We start from the raw sequence: 20,073 nt of genomic DNA on the forward strand, positions 1-20,073 counted from the left end.
GCCAATGCAGGAGATATAAGAGACGTGGGTTCAATGCCTGGGTTGGGAAGATCCCTTGGAATAGGAAATAGCACCCCAGTCCAGTGAACTTGCCTGGAAAATTCCATGGGCAGGGGAGCCTGGTGGGCTACAGTCATTGGGGCTGCAAAGTGTCGGATATGACTGAGCGACTGAGCACACGGCATACGGAATCCTGATAATAACAGATAAAAGAATCAAAGTAGGTCTGGTTTGATAGCACCACCAGCAGCTGTCGGTCAAGAGGACTCCATCCCCTGTGGCATTTCACTGATATACGTGACACATCAGGGTGAGATCAGGGGGGAGTGAGAGAGAAACAGGCAGTCAGAGGAACTATAAATATCTGTAATGCCTAAATGACAAAGCAATTCATTCTTTTTAATGCGTATTTTTTAGGTTAATGGACTTTACCATGTAATCTATTATTTGTCATCTTCCCAATAGGATTAAGGGTCTCAAAAAGATTTACATACTAAAAAAAAAAAGATTTACATGCACAACATATATTCATATAAACAGAGACGTTAAAATAAAGCTGCAAACCAACTCCAAATCATAAAGCAGAAAGGGCAAAAGGAGGCTACCAAAGAATTTGAGTCTTTGTTATTATTATTTTTTTAGCTTAACTTTTTTCACTTAGTTCATGTGGCCCAGAACCTTCTGGCAACCAACCAAAAAGGAGCTCTTAGGCTAAGCAGTTGTCATTACTGGGTAGAAAGGAACCCTGGGCATTCTAATTTTACCCAACTGTTTCATATAAGACAGTAGTGTGCCAGACTCTGAACCGTGTTGCTGGAACCAGGCAGCCCCACCGCGGAGGAGGCCAGAGTGAGATGGAGTCATGAGCCCGAGGGGACACACTAAGGGTTGTTTCAGATCTGTGGGAGCACAGATTAGGAAGCAGCCGCTTCTGCCTGGGGCAGGCCCGGGAATGAGGGAGGAGCTCCCCGGAGAGAAGGTAGCATCTGACGGACTTTTGAAGTACATCCGGTTCCTGATTGCCAGGGAAGGTGTACACCAGTGACGTGAGGCTTCCCAGGTGGCGCTAGTGGTAAAGATCCTGCTTGCTAGTGAAGGAGACCTAAGAGCCTTGGATTCGATCCTGGGTCGGGAAGATCCCATCGAGGCAGGCTGGCAACCCACTCCAATACTCTTGCCTGGAGAATCCCATGGACAGAGGAGCCTGGTGGGCTAAGTCCGTAGGGTCGCAAAGAGCTGGACATGACTGAAGCGACTTAGCACATGAGGACAGTTCCATGAGAAGGAAGGTACTCCTTTATGGGAGTGGCTGGATGATGTGGTGGGGAGGAAGGAAGAAATCAAGACTCAGGTTGTAATACTTAGTTTGAAATAAACATTTGGTCCCAGTTGAGATCATCTTATGGAAATCTGAAATCTTTTCCTCCCAATATCAAAAATTTAAATCGTTATATAACCTTCCTTTATTGGTAAATGAAATGAATCCATCACTGGGGGAGGCAGTTTGTGGGATATCAGTGCCTCTCTGCATAGATCTGCCAACAGGTCAGAGAACAGTAGCATTCAAGACCCCTGGAAGACAGAGGGACTTTCCTGGTGTCTTTTAAGAGATGATTACTCCACGGGCCTAGGAGACTCATACAGTTTCTTAACTTATCTGATGGAAACGATGATGCCAATGATAATCACTTCCGTTTACTTAGTGCTGACCCCAGTAAGTGTGCTGGACAATAGTAGGTGGGTCTGCCTCCAGAGTCCACCAGCTCAGTAACCACGTGTGCTGCTCTTAGGGCTGAACACAGGAGGGTTCAGTGTGGACCGGCCTTCATGGGAACAGGAAATGTAAGAACAAGAGATGTAGGAGAGATCATTGCTAATCCCCTCCCCATTCCAGGGGTAGAGCATTACTGATTAAAGTTTTTTAAAATTCACTAATTATTTGGCTGCACTGAGTCTTTGTTGCTGCTCAAGGGCTTTCTGTGTTGGCAGTGAGCGGCAGGGGCTGCTCTCTAGCTGTTGTGCGTGAGCTCCTCATCGTGGTGGCTTCTCTCGTTGCAGAGCACAGTCTCTAGTGCACTTGGGCTTCGGGAGTTGCTGCACTCAGCCTCAGGAGTTGTGACACACAGGCTTAGTTGCCCCCGCAACATGTGGGAGCCTACGTCCCAGGCCAGGAAGAGAACCCGTGTCTCCAGATTCTTAATTGCTAGACCACCAGGGAAGTCCCCTGATTAAAATTTTCGATTGCCCCAGCAGGGTTACTCAGAAGAGTATGGCGAGCACAGAGGAAAGGGCAGCTTCCCGGCCATGATCACCCCAGCTTATCAGAACGCCAAGAAAGCCAACGAACTCGCTAGTGATGTAAGTACCTCATTGGGACAACCCACAGAGCCACAAAAGCAGAGGAAAAATTAAACTCTGGAGACTGTGCTTCCTGAAACCTACACCCAGTTTAATTTTTCAGAGCAGAGTCAAAGCACAATGTTAACCTTCAATTCCTATCCAAATTTCTGACGTCTGCTTTTTGGGTTCATACTGTTAGGTCACATTTGTCTGCTTTAAAGGAGATTGACATGGACAAACCACATAACTTGCTTGAGGTCAGCTGAAGCAAGCGCTGATACCAGTCTAGCCAGATCAGGTGGAGTTAGGAGAGTCTTTGCAAAATAACCCACTTTAGAAATTGAGCACTCAAGAGGAATAGCTGATTAAAATAAATAGTATGATTATCAAATTGGCTGTAACCCAGTTGATAAAATAATTTTTATTTGCAGAATGTTAGCCAGTTGGCCATCCTTGAAAGATAAGCTATTGTTACCCTTGGTAAAGTCATTACACTTGGTAAAGCAACAGGCACACTGCAGATCTTTCACCAACTTGAACTTGATCAATCATCAGAGGCCCAGCATTCATCTCATACCCCCTTTGCCCTTCTCCTTTACTTTGTTCCTACTCAGTTATCACCCATTTCCCTAGAAAAGTGCACTTTGGCCTGAAAGGGGAAATAAAGGACACATTCATCACTCGAGACTGGATGAGAAATGGTCTTTAAAACCAAAGGCAGAATGGGTTTCTGGATGATACTTCTAGGTATGATCATTGTGAGACCTTTCTTTATGTAGAACTGGAATGTAAAGTGTAAAAAATGTGAAAGGGGGCAGTAATATTTTAATCTAAAAGGGAGTGAGTGGTTTAGGGACTTAGTGGAGGAAAAACCCATGTGATTTTTTTTTTTCCTCCAGAAAATTGTATTAAATAAATGTTGACATGAAATGTGGAGTAGATGTGTAGTAACTTCTCTCCTGGAGAATGAAACAACAACTCTGGTTGTTCTTCGTGTGCTTCTTTCAGATAAAATACAGGCAGGACTTCAATAAGATGAAGGGCGCTGCACATTATCATTCCCTCCCAGCCCAGGACAACTTGGTTCTGAAGCGGGCTCAGAGCGTGAACAAGCTCGTGAGTGAGGTATGTACGGGGACGGTCCCATCTGTGTGCTGTCACTTCCTTTGGTTCCGACAGACAGTGAAGGGGTGACCCCAGAATGAAAAATTCTGTCTTAACGCCACATGAACTACACACGTGTTACCAGTTTCCAAAGAATGAATAGGTAGTCAAAAGCAATTCATAACAGAGCATAGAACCAAACTAATTAAATCTTTCTCTGATGGTTCAGAAGTTTCCTCCTGAAATTCTCACAGGGCTGTGGATAGTCCAGAGTTCCCAGTAGTAGATTTCTAGTTGCCAGAATTTGGATGAACCAACTTTTATAACCATATATCATTCTTACAGAGTGGACATCAAAGATGAGGGGTGTTTTGAACATGGAACCTCCCTCATTCTCTTATTTTTGTAGTCAAGTTTCCAAGAAGCTCTGTGTGCTGTATGAATTCCTCTTGCCTTAGAGGCAGACCTGACGGCCAGAGACTGTGTTTTGTTTGGCCTGCCAAGGGGTTAGGATTTTTAGAATTGCCAGGGCAATTTGCAAGGGAATATCCCCTCTAGTTCCCCATATCCTTTTTATTGTTCTTGAGTTTCTTAAAGCAGCTTCTTCCCTGTTTGCATCACCTATCAGGACCCTGAAGGCATTTGAGTTGTCAGCCTCTTGCCAGGCCATGCATAGGACTCATCTAACAAGTTGTCTGCAACTCAAAAAAGGATGTGCAAATATCCTAAAAGATTTTTCTTCTCTTCCCTGTCAGTCCTTTATCCCAAAAAGTGCCTTAGCCTGTAATGCTGCTCAGAATCACAAGAGTGTACATTTCCTGGGCATCATCAGAAACTTCAGATACTTAAAAATAGTGGATAGGTGCCAAGCCCACGGAACCTGCATTTTAAAAAAATTGTATATTTGGCTGTGCCAGGTCTTAGTTGCTGCATATGGGATCTGGTTCCCTGACCAGGGATCGAACCCAAGCCCCTTGCCTGGAATGGGGAGGCTTAGCCGTGGGACCACCATGGAAGCCCAGAACCTGCATTTTAAACAGATTGTCCATGTGATTCTTATGCTCTAGGCCAGAGTTCAGCAAACTATGGTCTGAGTAACAAATCTGGCCCACAGCCTATTTTTAGAAATGAAGTCTTATTGAAATACATCGTGTATCTGCTTTTGAACGATACGGGCAGAATAGATAGATGGTACATCGTGCAGGGCTTCCCAGGTGGCACACAGGGTCGCAAAGAGTTGGACATGACTGAAGTGACTCAGTGCACACACACATACACACACACACACACATACACACGTCCTACCAAGACTCAAATGTTTACTATCTGCTCATTTACAGAAAAAGTTTGCTGAATCTTGCGTTTTGACTCATGGAACATTAGATCTAGGTGGGGTCTTTGCAGTCTTTTGTCTCTGGCTTTGTCATAGACCTGGAAAAGTCAAGTGTCTTATTGTGGTTCTGATAGACTTCTAGGGGCAGAACCAGAACCAGACCCAGGAATAACACTGTTACCATTTTGGCCTTTTTCTACGTGAAAGTGAAAGTGTTAATTGCTCATTTGTGTCCAACTCTTTTCGGACCCTATGGGCTGTAGCTCACCAGGCTACCCCATTCATGGGATTTTCCAGGCAAGAATATTGGAGTGGGTTGCCATTTCCTTCTCCAGGAATCTTTTCAACCCAGGGGTTGAACCCAGGTCTTTTGCATTACAGGCAGACTCTTTACGATCTGAGCCACCAGGGAAGCCCTTTTCTATGTGAATGTACTATAAACAAATATATGAATATAAAAACATTTTTTATAGAGTTAGAATTCAACTGTGTGTACAGTTTTATGTGCTTTTCTTCATTTTATATCATATTATAAGCATTATGATGCATCTTGCAAACTTTAAGAGGCATATTCCCACCAAATGTTTTATAAGGTATGATAATAAATTGTATTTCCTTTGGTAAACATCACAAGGGAACCTTCCATTTCTTTTTGCCATTATGCTTCTCTAGTAAGACAAACCAGCCCTGCCTCTATTAATGGTAACTAGCCTTCAGCTGCCTTCTCCAATTACCTGGAATGACTTGGAGTCTATTTAATAATGACCTCACATCTTACATACAACGACCCAGAGGAGCTCAGCTAGCCATTTAAAATTAGAACGCACTCCTGTGTTTATGTGTGGTCTCATTTATTATGTTCTTTGGTAAAGTAACTTTTTTGGTTAAATTCTACTGAAGTATATATACAGAGAAGTGCATATATCTTAAGTGTTCAATAGGAAGAATTTCCACAAGTGGACTCATCTTTGTAATAAGCAATCAGATCAAAAAACAGAACATGACCAGAAGAAGTCCTGATATCCCCCCAGACACCTGTCTTCAGAAGTAACCACTGTCCTGATTTCTAAGGCTGTTTTGCCTTTTTTTTTTGAGCTATGTAAGAATCTTAAAAAGTATTTACTCTTGAAAGGGACTATATATTTTTTAATATTCAGAACCAAACTGATTGTTTGCTTATTAACTATTTGAAAGGAAAACATGTATTGTTGACCTACAGTAGCCTATGCCTGGTATTTCAAAATCTTCAGTTGAAAGTTTTCTAAAAATATCCTAAGTTGAGCCCTGGTGACATTTTCAAGAGTGACTTTGGGTTTGGTTCTCCTGTGCATCTGGTGTTTTGGTTTCCAAGGTGGAGTATAAGAAGGATCTGGAAAGTAGTAAAGGTCATAGTATCAACTACTGTGAAACGCCTCAATTCAGGAATGTGTGCAAGATTTCAAAATTCACCAGCGATGTGAGTTTTTAATGCCTAAGCCTTTGTTTGGCCTTTTTTTTTTTAATGACCTGAATTTCTTGGTCTCTTAAGAGACCATGTATGTGAATGCATCTGGATGTCTTGGAGAAGCATGGCTTCTTGGGCACAGATACTATGAGTGTTGATAGAGATTGCCTGCTGGGGCTGGTCCATGGAGTGTTAAATCCCCAGCATGCACTTGACCCTGAATCCTCAGGGCTGCATCTGCCCTCTTGCCTCCTTCATGTAAAACAGTATCCAGATCCTAGGGCAAATGCTGGTGAGGAAGCCTAGCTGAGCATGCAGCGTTCCCTCTCAACTTGACTTTGTGCTTCTTAAATTAGTACATAATTTCAGTTATCCTGCACGGTCACCTGGGGGGCCAGGTGTTATTTCCCCATCTTACAGCTGAGCAGATGTATGCTGGCGTGGCATTTGCAAATTTGGAAATTCTCAAAGTCTGGGGATGTATCCTTGAGAACAAAGACTGGTTTATATGATTGTACTTCTACTTAGTTGCTTATCGTAGTAAAATCTGAAATCACGTGGGACTTTGTAAGGCTTAGTAAGGAATTTTTTTTTTTTTTTTGCATACATGCCATAGTTGAGCGCACCAGCTTTGGAGCTGACGGGCCTGGTTCCATAATTGGCTAAGTGGCCGACTTTGGGCAAGTTGCTTAAGTTCATGGAGCCATTTGCCTGTCTGTAAAATGGGGATGATAATAAATCCTTCCTGCTCATAGAGTGTTTGTGAAGATTAACTGAGATAAATAGAACTATATCTGATGTAGAGTCATAGTATTCTGTTAAAATACTCTCAGTGCCTGGAAACTCAATGGCCTCCCAAGGTAGGTGATTTTAATGTAGCTTTATTAGAAAGTACTCAGATTTTTCTGACTTCTTGTCTTCTTGTTTTGTTCTTTGTAAGCTGCATTTGGGACATAATATAGTTACTTAACATGGTCACGGCAATAACCAATGTGTCATGTAAAAGGTGCAGAATTTGGCAAAGCCCGGGTTTTATTCTTCATGTATCTAGAAGGAGTGGTAATAGCATGCAGTGCAGGGCTTGGGGCATGGGGTTGCATGCAGCCCCTGTGTGATCAGTGCTTGTCCTTGGAAAGCTCCACATTCATGTGATAGGTTTTCACATTGGAAAAATCTGGTATGTTTACAACTGAAAATGTTAAAAAAAAAAATCAGGTCTGTTATGTGCTGTCTATGCATCAGATCCTGTGTTTGCTTGTATGCTTGTTTTATCCCAACTTCTTGAATTCTAATTTTTTTTTTGGTTTGTCTTATTTTTAATTCGCTGACCCACTGAATACATAAATAGGCTCTATTTAATCATTTATATGTTGGATTTAGTGCATTAAGATGAGTCGTTTGTCTTCCACGAGTTGGGGAGAGAATGCTTTTGTTGAAGGTTTTGTGTTCCCATGTAGAATAAATATAAAGAAAACTACCAGAACCGCATGAGAGGCCGCTATGAAGGAGTCGGGATGGACAAACGGATGCTCCATGCTCTGAAAGTTGGAAGCCTGGCAAGCAATGTGAGTCCTGTTGTGAAGGGCCTGCATGTCCTTGGGGTCTATTGGGGTGGAGGGAGAAAGGCCACGAGGAATTCAGCCAATTCTTTCCCAACCTCCCCTTTTAAAAAGTCAGTGTTTTGTTGTGTAAAGACTGACCTCAAAGAGTTTCTAAATGTTAATCAATACAACCAACGCTAGGTAAAAAATCCTTGAAAATTTTCAAAAGCTTCCATGTATTAATCTCAGCTTTCTCTGCTTTGAAGAGTACTTAGATCTATTGTAATTGATCCAGTGTAACAAAAACTTTCAGTTTCTGAGAGATAAAGAGAAATGGATGAGCGTGATTCTCATTTGAAATGCTTCAGATTTCCAAAGTGTTTATGATTTATTTGAAACTGGTTGGTTGGTTGACTGATTTATTCATTTGTTCCATCTTAATGTTCATTGTAGATTTCCTGTGTCCAGGCACTGCTCAATGTAGTGGGATAACAAGATAGATTAGGTCCCTCTTTTTGCTAAAGCATGTGATCTATTATCTCTGTCTTTGTCCATTTAGTTTCAGTTCAGTCACTCAGTCGTATCCGACTCTTTTCGACCCCATGAATCACAGCACGCCAGGCCTCCCTGTCCATCACCAGCTCCCGGAGTTCACTCAGACTCATGTGCATCGAGTTGGTGATGCCATCCAGCCATCTCATCCTCTTTCATCCCCTTCTCCTCCTGCCCCCAATCCCTCCCAGCATCAGGGTCTTTTCCAATGAGTCAACTCTTTGCATGAGGTGGCCAAAGTACTGGAGTTTCAGCTTTAGCATCATTCCTCCAATGAACACCCAGGACTGATCTCCTTTAGAATGGACTGGTTGGATCTCCTTGCAGTCCAAGGGACTCTCAAGAGTCTTCTCCAACACCACAGTTCAAAAGCATCAATTCTTTGGCACTCAGCTTTCTTCACAGTCCAACTTTCACATCCATGCATGACCACTGGAAAAATCATAGCCTTGACTAGACGTACCTTTGTTGGCAAAGTAATATCTCTGCTTTTTAATATGCTGTCTAGGTTGGCCATAACTTTCCTTCATTCAGTTTACACGTTTGCAAATGCCAGAGTGTACATCTTGGAAGTAAAGGACACTAAGAAGAAGCTGATCTCATTATTAAAACATACACATGTCAAATTTCATCTGCCTGAGAAAGTCAAATTTGACCTTTAGAAAAAAATTTCAAGTACTCTGAAGACTCTTGAATTTTCATTTATTTTCTGGGCATTAGCCAAGAAGCTCTTTTATTGTATACTTGTATGCAAATGCTTCTTCTTTAACAAAAAAATCTACAAGGGACTCCATGGTTAATAAGAAAGATAAAATAAATGTGCTACAGATAAAGTTAGCTAATTTTGGGTTAATTAAGAAGAAGAATTCAAATTAATTAAAGGCAAAAGTGTGAATGTAATTTAATTTTCCTTGGAGGTGATGAAACTGAATTAATTTTGTTTCTGGTTATTTAAAGAATATTTTTATGACATTCAAACAAAGTCACAAGAAAGTGGGGGCTAATTGCTCTTTTTTTGGTCTTTTCTTTGTGTTTCAGATTGCCTACAAGGCTGATTACAAACACGATGTTGTCGACTACAACTACCCGGCCACTCTTACCCCTTCCTATCAAACAACAGTGAAACTGGCTCCCTTGAAAGACGTGAGTCCTTCCCCAGTAGACCTGTATTCCTCATCACTTCCCTCCAATGGAGTGATTCTTAGCGAGACAGAAAGAAACAGGATACAGCAGTTCTTAGGCGATACAAGGGACTGAGAAACAGTAACTCTTTTCTAACACGACATTCATATATTCATGTCTGGAAACTCTTGGATTTCCAACATAAGGCAGAGACAACCCTGGTTTCGTCTTGGAAACGTCTTAGAATTTGGGAACTATATCTGCTGCTGGGCACATTTAAAGTAATTATTTGCTAGCAGTGATGAGGTTTATTTTTTTTTTTTAAGTTTTATGTTTGAGGACCAGAGGAAGTAAACTGAAATAGCTATAAGTTGAGAGGAAATGGCAGCATTGGCTTAATTATTTTCTCCAGGAGCACTTAATTATTTTCCCCAGGAGAAATATGTGTGTAATTTTTAAATTTAATTTTATATAATATTAAATAAAATAATTTAAGATTAAGTAAAATAACTTAATTTTATTATGTAATATTATAGCAGTGATTTGATTTATTTATAGTTTGGTTTATCTCCAATGAAATATGTATAATTAATTAATTTCATTGTTTTCTAATTGCAAGAATTTTACTACATGTTGATTACAGAAAATTTAGAAAATACAGAAATGTACAAGGGAAACAGTAGAAGTTATCTGCTGTTTTAAAAAGTATATAAGGTGGTTTAGAACTGAGTTGTCAGTGAGAGTCACGGACTCTTCAGTCAGTCATGGACCTCCCTGGTGGTCCAGTGTTTAAGACTTCACCTTCCAATGCAGGAGATGAGGTTTGGATCCCTGGTCAGGAAGCTAAGATCCTACATGCCTCATGGCCGAAAAACCAAAACATGAAACAGAAACTATATTGTAACAAATTCAATAAAGACTTTAAAAAGGGTCCACATCAAAAAAAAATCTTAAAAAAATAATTTAGTATGTTATTCAACTTGTGCCCATTGAGTGCTCAGGGCTACTTTCCTTCACATTCTTCTGGAGTCAGCACAGCTCCAGCAGTTGACTTGGTCTGTGCTGTTGGTAGATAGGTCTTTGCAGCTGTTTCCCTTTTGCTCCGAGTAGGAGCAGTGGCAAGTTCAGCTGGGCATCTCCAGCATCTAACACAGATACAGGACAACAAAGGCCAGTCAGTGGCAAATGACAGCTTGATGGATGAAAGGGACTTTTCAGACATGTGAAAAAGCCGGGGATGGGAAGTAGAATATAAAGAGCCCCCATTTTGCTTCTCCCTTTCCCAGAAAGTTTGGTTGCATTGACTTACTCATTTCACCTTAATGAAATTCAAGTTTAAACTTGGCTACAAAAGCCAGGTTTCTTTTTTTGGCTGCATACATTACCTGAGTAACGAGAAATCAAGAGCATCTCATAAAATCTGAGTGAGTTCTTTCACAGTGGGCTTCTGAGTGAGTTCTTTCTTTGAGTGGGCTTCCATAGTAGCTCAGTCAATAAAGAATCCGCCTGCAATGCAGGAGGCTGGGGTTCAATCCCTGGGTCAGGAAGATCACCTGGAGAAGGAAGTGGCAACCCACTCCAGTATTCTTGCTTGGGAAATCCCATGGACAGAGGAGCCTGGCGGGCTGCAGTCCATGGGGTTGCATAGAGTCGGACATGACTGAGGAACTAACACTTTCACTTTGACAGTAGAATTCTAGAAACAATGCTTAGTAACACAAATGAAATGAGAGAGGGTCCTACAACTATTATATAGGGTCATGTTATATGTTATAACATGTTATATGTTACAACATGACTTGCTATTACATTTGCCTATATAAGACAGTGGATCAAACCAGGCATCTGCAATAGAGTCAGCTCAACCTGGAGAAGTCTGAGAGATGAATTAAACTAGACTGGATTAGAAACATTAATTGGAAGCAGAGGTAGATTCTGCACTGGCAGCCCGTGAGCCAGATCCAGGTTGCAGAGGTATTTGGTGTGGCCACATAGTGTTAAGAAACTTGTTTTTGAAACGATATGTAGAAATTGTGAGTTCACACAGGAACTGTGGCCCTAGTTCCTGCGTCGCAGCAGTTGATGGGGACCGAGTGCCCACTTCTTCTATCACCTTCACCTGCTTTACTTTTTTTATTTTCCTGGCTCCTGTGTGAAAATTTTTACCGCCCTTAATGTAGGACTTTAGTTTTCAGGAAGTTTGGGAATCCATTTATATTTGAGGTCTCTCTTTCTGTCTGGTAGTCTTAAAGTTGGTCAGGTATCCCTGAAATCAAATAAACAAGCATGGGCCCTTAATTAGAGAGCATTCCTTTCAGATGGATTTTAAAAACACTAATAGCATTAAAATGAGACTCTACCCTCAGCAAAGGGACCTTTCAGAAAGTAGACTGAAGCATTGACCAAGCATCTGTGATGTTGCAAAGATATAATTAATCATGGAGAGTGTTAATTATGTCCTGCAGAGGAAAGTAATTGTGCTCTGCAACATACTTAATGCAGAATTATCAGGAAGGAATGTGCCATTTAAAAAACAGAGTTTTGTGACATTTTATCATGCATAATTCTGAATTCTATTAGACTCTATTATGAGATGATAATTTTCCCTCTGACTTAGTGCGTTAGGAAGCTACTATAGTGTAATCTCATTAATATTTGACATTGAAATGACTTCATATTTCCTAGTTTTTCTACATACCCCAGGTCCAAAACTCAGAATGTAAAAAATCTTTTCTCCTTGAATTGTTAACTAAATAGAATGAAGCAATGCTGTCCCTTTTCTCCAAATCCCAACAAAAGATTCTGTAGTCTAGTACTTGGAACACTCTGTTCTTAGATCTTGTTCTAGAAGCTAATTTATAAGTCTTTTTGATTTTTGTTTTGTTTGTTTTCTAATTTGTCATAATACATCTCCTTCTGTAAGCAGAGATAGCTCTGGTTATAGGGAACCCCTGACTCATCTATAAGATAACAGGTAACAGTTCCAAGCACACCAGCATTGGCAAAACCACAGTTATAGTATGCAGTCTGGGAGCCACTTTGGGAGGCCGACTGCTGGGATTTGAACTCTAGCTCTGATACCAGGGACTTTCCTGTTGGCTCAGACAGTAAAGAATCTTCCTGCAATGCGGGAGACCGGGATTCAACCCCTGGTGGGGAAGATACCCGAGGAGAAGGGAATAGCTATCCGCTCTAGTATTTTTGCCTGGAAAATTCCATGAACAGAGGAGCCTGATGGGCTACGGTTCATGGCATCTCAAAGAGTCAAACATGACTGAGTGACTAACACTTACTTTCTGACACCGGCTGGTGACCTTGAGCAAGTCACTTCAGGGCTCTGTGCTTCAGTTCACATGTTGTAAGGTGGGGATAACAGTGCTCCCCACAGGGTGGTTGGGAAGATTGAATGTGTAAATAAACGTAAAGCACTTGCAGTAGTGGCAGGCACATAGTAAGTGCTATTTTTCAGTCGTAATTGTTGTTTAGCTCCTGTTGGAACAGGCAAGAATGGAGTGAGTCCAAGCAAGAGATGCCATCTCAAGCTTTTCACTGGGTCTGTTTCCCTTGGGTCAGTGGGTTTTAAAATACTGAACTGTTTCTCAACATTTAAAATTGTAAGAATTTATATAATAATATGGGTTTCTGGTTTCTTTGGGATAACTGGACTGTCTGGCTACTCTGAGTCCCATTTGATCAAGATCACCATCTCTCAGAGCTGAGCGGTAGCTCTGCCCTTTGCCACAGCCCCCACCACTCCTCATTACTCCCCAACAATGAGGCCAAACACTGAGCCAAGACAAGTGCCATCCAGCTAGTGGTCTGTGACTCACAGGGGTGAGCTGTCACCCAGGGAGGTGTCAACAGGAGGTGACGGCAGGTGGGTAGGATGACAAAGACATCAGACTCTTGTTTAGACAGACAGGATATAGTAGAACAGTGCAAGGCTGCCCCCTGTGAGGGCAGAGCCCCCTGCTGTGGGATCATGGTCGAGGCAGTAGGTGGAGTGTGGACAGAGACGTAAGAGCTAGTGGGAGGCTAGAAAGTGGGGTGTGGAGGCCTAAAGAAGCTGCCATACTGTACAGGATCCTGGGTGGGGCCCTGGGCTTTGGGCAATTAAACAGAGGCATGAAGACCATGTGTGAGATGTTTGATGGTAATCTGACTGCTACTAACAGATCCAGAACCTAATTGACTAAAGGGCCTAGCTTGGAGATGGTAGGTTTTAAAATTCCTTTCTCTGATTGGCAATGTGGATGATCACCCTTTCTTCCATTCCCTGGCCATTCAGTTGAACTCTTTTTATGAGCCGCTTATTCAGTCACTCACTCTTCAGGGGACTGTTTCTCCATCTATGGGCTTGGAGTCTCTGTTGGTCTCCAACTGGAATCTTCGGGTTTTGCTTTGGTCATTTGAGAATCATGGCTCTATATGCCTGGGGGGAGGGAGCTAAGGAAATCTTAAAGCAAAGTACAGGTGACACCTTGTACCTCTCTGCATCCAGGTCAACTACAGGCAAAGCATCGACAAGCTGAAGTACAGCTCTGTGACCAACACGCCTCAGATTGTTCAAGCCAAAATCAATGCCCAGCAACTGAGTCGTGTAAGTGACACCCTCTCCACCCGGCTAGATGTGGGGGACTTGCAGTTGCTTTGCAGGGTTCTGGATATCTGGTTCCCCAAAGATTTGACTTCCATTGATGGTGTCATATGTCCTGTTACAAGCACGAGATGGTTCTTTTTAAAAGTTACTATTTTTAATATTTGTTTATGTTTGGCTGCGCTGGGTCTTCCTTGCGCTGTGCGTGCAGCCTTTCTATAGCTGCGGCAGTCAGGGGCTCCTCTCTAGCTGTGATGCTTGAGCTTCTCATTGCGGTAGCTTTTCTAGTTTCGGAGCATGGACCCTAGAGTAGTTGTGATGTGCCAGCTTAGTTGGTCATGTGCCAGCATGTGGGATCCGCCCAGACCAGGGATCAAACCCATGTCCGTTGCTTTGACAGGCGGATTCTTAATCACTGGACCTCTAGGAGAGTCCAGAAATCACTCTCTTTGATTTAAACTTTATTTTATAAATTTCAAATACATTCAGAAGTATAAAGAACAGCATAATGAACCCCCAGGCAGCCGTCACTCAGCTTCAGTGAATTAACTCGTAGCCAGTCTTGCTTCAGTATGCACATCCACTGCCCACCTCCATATTATTTTGAAGGAAATCCTAGGTATTGTATAATTTAATCTACAGATATTTTAGTATGAATCTCTAAAATGTAAAAATAATTTTAAACATATTTATACAACTTTGATATAGCACACCAAAAAAACCAACAAAAATTCTTAACATCACCAATGTCCAGGTGGGATTCAGCATTCCAGTTGTCTCATAGGGTTATTTTTTTTTTTTCGCAGTTTGTCTGAATCAAGCTCCAGATAAGGTCCACACTTTGTGATTGGTTGATATGTCTTCAAGACTATTTTGATCTTTACGTTTTCCTCTTTATCTCTTTTCTTGCAAGTTGTTTGTTGAAGAAACTGAACTGGTTATCCTATAAAGTTTCCCACATCTGAGCTTTGCTGACTGTATCCCAGTGTGATTGCACATGTGTTCTTCTGGCCTCCAGTGCCTACAAAATAATAGTTGGATCTCTAGGTTTGGTCAGGCTCAGGTTTAATTTGGGGGCAAGACTGCTTTTCATATGATGCTGTGTTCTTCCGTTGGGAATCATAAAATGTCTGGTTGGCTGTTTGTGTGTGTGGTTTAAGATGGTCTGTTTCCAATGTGGGCAGACATTTGATAATTACTCTTTGAGTATCTAACTGCACATAGCGAGAGGTTTGGCATTGCAGTAAGTTTAAAAAAATGAGTTTCATACCCTCAAGTGCTTCAGAGGCCAGCGGGTGAGGTAGCCACAGGGAAGTCTTTTGCAAGCTTGTAACTGTGAGCATGCCTTTGAGTTGTTTGACTTTTCATTTGGCATCTTCCGTCTGTTAATTTAAAACATTCGTAAAATTACAGGCTTCCTTGTGAAATGCCTTTTCCAGAAATTCCTTCTCGGCTACGGGCCTACAAAAAGAGACTGAGAAAGAGCGCATTCTCTCCAAAGTTCTCCTTCTGTCATGTCAAAACCATGTGCTTACCCTGCGGGTTTATTTGAAATCCAACAGGTGAATTACCGTGCTGACTATGAGAAAAACAAGTTGAATTATACGTTGCCCCAGGATGTCCCTCAGCTGGTGAAGGCTAGAACCAACGCGGAATTGTTTAGTGAGGTGAGCAAGGAGCATGGGTGAGAACGCTGTGGGGGCTATAAACAGATGTGAAAATGAAGGGACAAGGCTGGTCCAGCAAACAGGGCCCAGGGACTCCTCTGTTCATGGAGAGGTTCATCAGAGGCACCCATCAGGTTGTAATTTTGAATGTTGCTGCCTCATGGCATGTGGTAGTTCATGAGAATAAACTGATCACAGCAATTGAATTCCCAGTGTTTGTGCATGTGTATGGTGTATGCTGGAACACACACATACACACACTCATACACACTCATCATCATCCCCATCATCATCCTGATGACTCCTAGCTGGTGCTTTGCTGTGTGAGTAAAGTTTAAGTTTGAAGAAGACAAAACTTAATCACCAGATTCTCCCAGGAGTCACAATGAGGCTATGACTAGGCTTCTTATTCTAGATGGGAATTGTAGGGCAGGAGAAAGGAAAGAGGAACTAACCTGGGAGGTGGTGGTTTAGTCGCTAAGTCATGTCCCACTCTTGGGACCCTGTGGACTGTAGCCCACCAGGCTCTTCTGTCCATGGAATTCCCCAAGCGGGAATACTGGAGTAGGTTGCTATGCCCCTTCTCCAGGGGATCTTTCCCACCCAGGAATTGAACCCACATCTCTTATGTCTCCTGCATTGGTAGGCTGGTTCTTTACCACTAGCGCCACGAGGAAAGCCCCTTAGACAGATATATGATATTATTTTTGCAAATGGTAAACTGAGGACCAAAAAAGTGAAGTAGTTTGTCCAAGGTCACATGATCAGGCAGCGACAGTGCTGGGATGAACCCGTGGGTCTTCTCATTGCCCTGTCCCATCATTGCCCCACACGGCCCTGCAGCGAGGGAATCCACAGTGTTAACAATTGTTGTTATCACTTCAGTAGTAACAGCCAAGATTCTGCTCTGTAAACAGATGAAGGTGCCAACTTTGTAATTTAAAAAACTTCTGTTCAACTTTTGGCAAGACTGGACAGTGATTCCCATTCACCTGTGATTCTGTTTGTCAGGTTAAGTACAGAGAAGGCTGGGAGAAGACAAAGGGGAAAGGATTTGAGATGAAGCTGGATGCCATGTCTCTGCTGGCTGCCAAAGCTTCCGGAGAGCTTGCAAGCAATGTAGGTTTCTCTCGTTAACTCAGAAATGCATAAAAAACAGTTCCAGTAAAACATCAATGGTCCCGCAGAAAAGAATAATGACTGTTAATATTGTAAACATTGCTACGCATTAATCTTCTACTGGGTTTGAGAGGTGTTGGGAGGTGTTTTTTCAGAATAGTTCTCCTTGCACTTGTCACTTGGACATGGTCCCCCTTGCACTAACCACAGTCCCTCCAATGGCAAAGTTTATCTCTCACAGTTGACTTTCCTCTTTCTCTCCAGATTAAATACAAAGAGGAGTATGAAAAAGCAAAAGGCAAAGTCCTAGGAACCACAGACTCAAGGCTGCTGCACTCCCTTCAGGTTGCCAAGATGAGCAGTGAGGTAAAATCTTTTCTACTCCTCAACCCCCTCATTTAGGGCTGTGTTGCTGTGAAAGTTTTTCCCAGCCTGCTTCACCTGAAACTGTCATTTTTCCACTTCCGCTTGTAATTTCTTTCCTGGCTTATGTGGGAAATGTTTTCTTCCTTTATCTTGGCAAAGACTACTATTCTTTTAAAGGAGATGAGAAGTGTGTGGTCTCTAAGGGTGACCGGCATCTGCTGTTCGTGGTACAGGATGTTCGTCCACATCTATTCACTCTGAAATGTTTACTGAACAACTACTCTGCGCGAGATATTGTGTGAGACACGGGGGCTGTAAGAGTAAACAGCACATAACTGGTGTCTCTCTAATGGAGTTTAAGTGCATTGGGAGCATTAGACAGGAAGCATTCTGTTTATTGAGGTGGTGAGGCTGGCTTATGATGCTTTGGGAGTGCAGTCAGTTATGATTACCTGTTGAGTCATGGAGGAACCAGGGCTTGAACAGAATAAGAGAATTGCATCTTATAACCATTTTGGATGTGCCCTATGGAACAAGCCCTCTAATGTCCTCAGTCATGAAGTATACAGAGACGCTGAGCATTTGGCTTCAGTTTAGACAGAGAACAACACTGGTTTTGCATACTCGGAGCAAATGGGGCCAAAAAAGATGGCCTTGCCCTAAGTCATATTGTCGTCAGTGGTAGTGGCTGAGGAATAGAGAATTTGACCTAGAAGTTAAGAACTCTTACCTTACTCCAAACTTACTCCTAGACTTTTTCTGCTGTACCACACTTCCTCACCATCACACCATCATCACCACCGTCACACTATCACCACCATCATCACCACCATCATCACCACCATCCAGCCTCATTGACCCCCTCATTGCCAACATTTATCAGGTGTTTGCTGTATACCATCCCTGCACTAAGTGGGTTTCGGCTACTGTTTTGTTTACTTTTCACAATAGGCCTCCAAGGAAAATGAGCCTTTAGAGAGGTGATGTGACTTCCCAGAGGCCACCTAGCTGGCAAAGTTCAGATCAGATTTGAACTCAAGCTTGGCTGACCCTGGAGCCCAAACTTTGCTATATTTGCCTCTCAAAGCTTCCACAGAAACCATGGATCGAGTGTTTTCTTCCTAGAGCAGCTGAGTGAAAAGAGTTAGGACGCATTTCTCACAGAGGCAAAGTAGTGTGAAACCTCGGTTCCCAGGTGCCACCACCTGGCAGAGCCAGGACTTGGGTCTCACCCTCTGGACAGACAGGTGGCATTGCCCAGAGTGCCAGTTCCTCATGGAAGCCTGGGCTTCTTTCCTGCATTTGTTTCCACGTCAGTCCCGCCAAGGCAGGCTTCCAGTAATAGAGTGTGTTTTGGTGCCTTCAAGGTTGAATACAAGAAAGGCTTTGAAAAGAGTAAGACCCACTTTCACCTGCCCATGGACATGGTCAACATCAGGCATGCTAAGAAGGCCCAAGCTCTGGCCAGTGACCTGGACTACAGGAAAAGACTGCACGAATACACCGTGCTGCCCGAAGATATGAAGACTCTCTGGGCCAAGAAAGCCTACGGGCTCCAGAGCGAGGTGAGCTTTGACTCTTTGCCTGCTCTCCCCATGCAGCTCTTGCAGCTGATATGGTGACATTTTCAGAGTGATTTAGAACTTGTCCATGAGTCTGTTAGGTGACTCAGGACCAGGAAGAACTGCTGGAGGTGTGCCAGGCCCAGGGGGATGGATGGGGAGGTAGAGATGGAGATGGAGTTAGAATCAAGACAGTGGAGACCAGAGGGTGGAGGGTTGAGACTCAGAGCTATTGTGAAAGTCAAGGTGTGTTGGTAATGGGATGAGCAAAGAGGAAAGCAAGTGCGAAAGTGGTAAAGCTGATAAACGTTGTAAAGTACATCTAGGAAGTATAGCAGGTTGGCAGATAAAGTCCTTAGGCCAAAAGTCTGAAAAGCCCTCCTTTTTGGTGAAGGTGCTGGTGGTTCAGAACTAAGGAAGAATAGCCTCGTCTGGTTACAGGGTGGGCAGTGGCTTCACCCCCGAGCAGAGTTCTGCCTGATTATGATGAAGGGCTGAGAAAACGCAAGAGTGAGCACTTTCCTAAGTCTCCGTTAACTTCTCCCAGTCTGCATCCATGTGTCTGATTAAGCTTGGTCTTCCTCTTTGCAGCTGCAGTACAAGGCTGACCTGGCGTGGATGAAAGGGGTCGGGTGGCTGACTGAGGGCAGTCTCAACTTGGAACAGGCCAAGAAGGCTGGACAGCTGGTCAGCGAGGTAACCTGAGCCCAAGCCCCTGGCTTCTTGTCCTTCTCAGCCCAAGTGACCCCAGAGAGCCATCTTTCCCTCTGAATTCTCCTCAACCCCCAGGCTTAGTTTTTGAGTGAGACTCAAGGGAGTACTTCTTCATTTTGCACGTGTAGCTCACCCTGAATTAGCTTTCTACACCCTTACGCTTCCTGGGACGTTGTTGTAGGAAGCCGACCGATTTAAGTAGTACTTGCATCGATGAGTCAGAATGGTTGTGATATACAGTTAGGACATAGGAAATGTGTTTGTTGTGTAAGGAGTGTGTGATTACTTCTGAATCAGAGGATCTGGTATTTAGAGGTCAGTATTCTCATCATGCTTTTTGGGAAAAAAAACAAAAAACAAAAACCACCTGATGCTGGTAAAGATTGAAGGTAGGAGGAGAAGGGAACAACAGAGGATGAGATGGTTGGATGGCATCACCGATTCAATGGACATGAGTTTGAGCAAATTCCAGGAGACGGTGAAGGACAGGGAAGCCTGGCGTGCTGCGTGCAGTCCATGGGTTCTCAGAGTCGGACTAAGCGACTGAACAACAGTTCTCACCATGTCGTGCCGTAAACTCACTGTAGACTTTAGGCAAGTCATTCAACCTTT

At 43.0% G+C, this 20,073-nt stretch overlaps 1 protein-coding gene across 8 annotated transcripts in view; it reads left to right on the forward strand.

Annotated features, from left to right (window-relative positions):
• NRAP (nebulin related anchoring protein) overlaps window positions 1-20,073 on the forward strand; it is a 75,662-nt gene that overhangs the window by 13,592 nt on the left and 41,997 nt on the right. For 5 of the 8 annotated variants that reach the window (XR_011462754.1, XR_011462755.1, XM_070363472.1 and 2 more), the window contains exons 10-20: window positions 2,251-2,358; window positions 3,349-3,465; window positions 6,129-6,233; window positions 7,679-7,786; window positions 9,353-9,457; window positions 13,938-14,036; window positions 15,596-15,700; window positions 16,712-16,819; window positions 17,084-17,185; window positions 18,553-18,750; window positions 19,339-19,443. Coding sequence is in view for 6 of the 8 variants with exons in the window: in XM_070363472.1 (XP_070219573.1) it covers window positions 2,251-2,358; window positions 3,349-3,465; window positions 6,129-6,233; window positions 7,679-7,786; window positions 9,353-9,457; window positions 13,938-14,036; window positions 15,596-15,700; window positions 16,712-16,819; window positions 17,084-17,185; window positions 18,553-18,750; window positions 19,339-19,443 (1,260 nt within the window). In the remaining 2 variants the exon portion in view is untranslated. The remainder of the gene's footprint in view (window positions 1-2,250; window positions 2,359-3,348; window positions 3,466-6,128; window positions 6,234-7,678; window positions 7,787-9,352; window positions 9,458-13,937; window positions 14,037-15,595; window positions 15,701-16,711; window positions 16,820-17,083; window positions 17,186-18,552; window positions 18,751-19,338; window positions 19,444-20,073) is intronic. The other 3 variants (XM_005888655.2, XM_070363473.1, XM_014481883.2) reach the window with 3 other exon arrangements.

Source organism: Bos mutus, chromosome 26 (assembly GCF_027580195.1).
Source record: "Bos mutus isolate GX-2022 chromosome 26, NWIPB_WYAK_1.1, whole genome shotgun sequence".
In the NCBI taxonomy this organism is placed as follows: Eukaryota; Metazoa; Chordata; class Mammalia; order Artiodactyla; family Bovidae; genus Bos; species Bos mutus.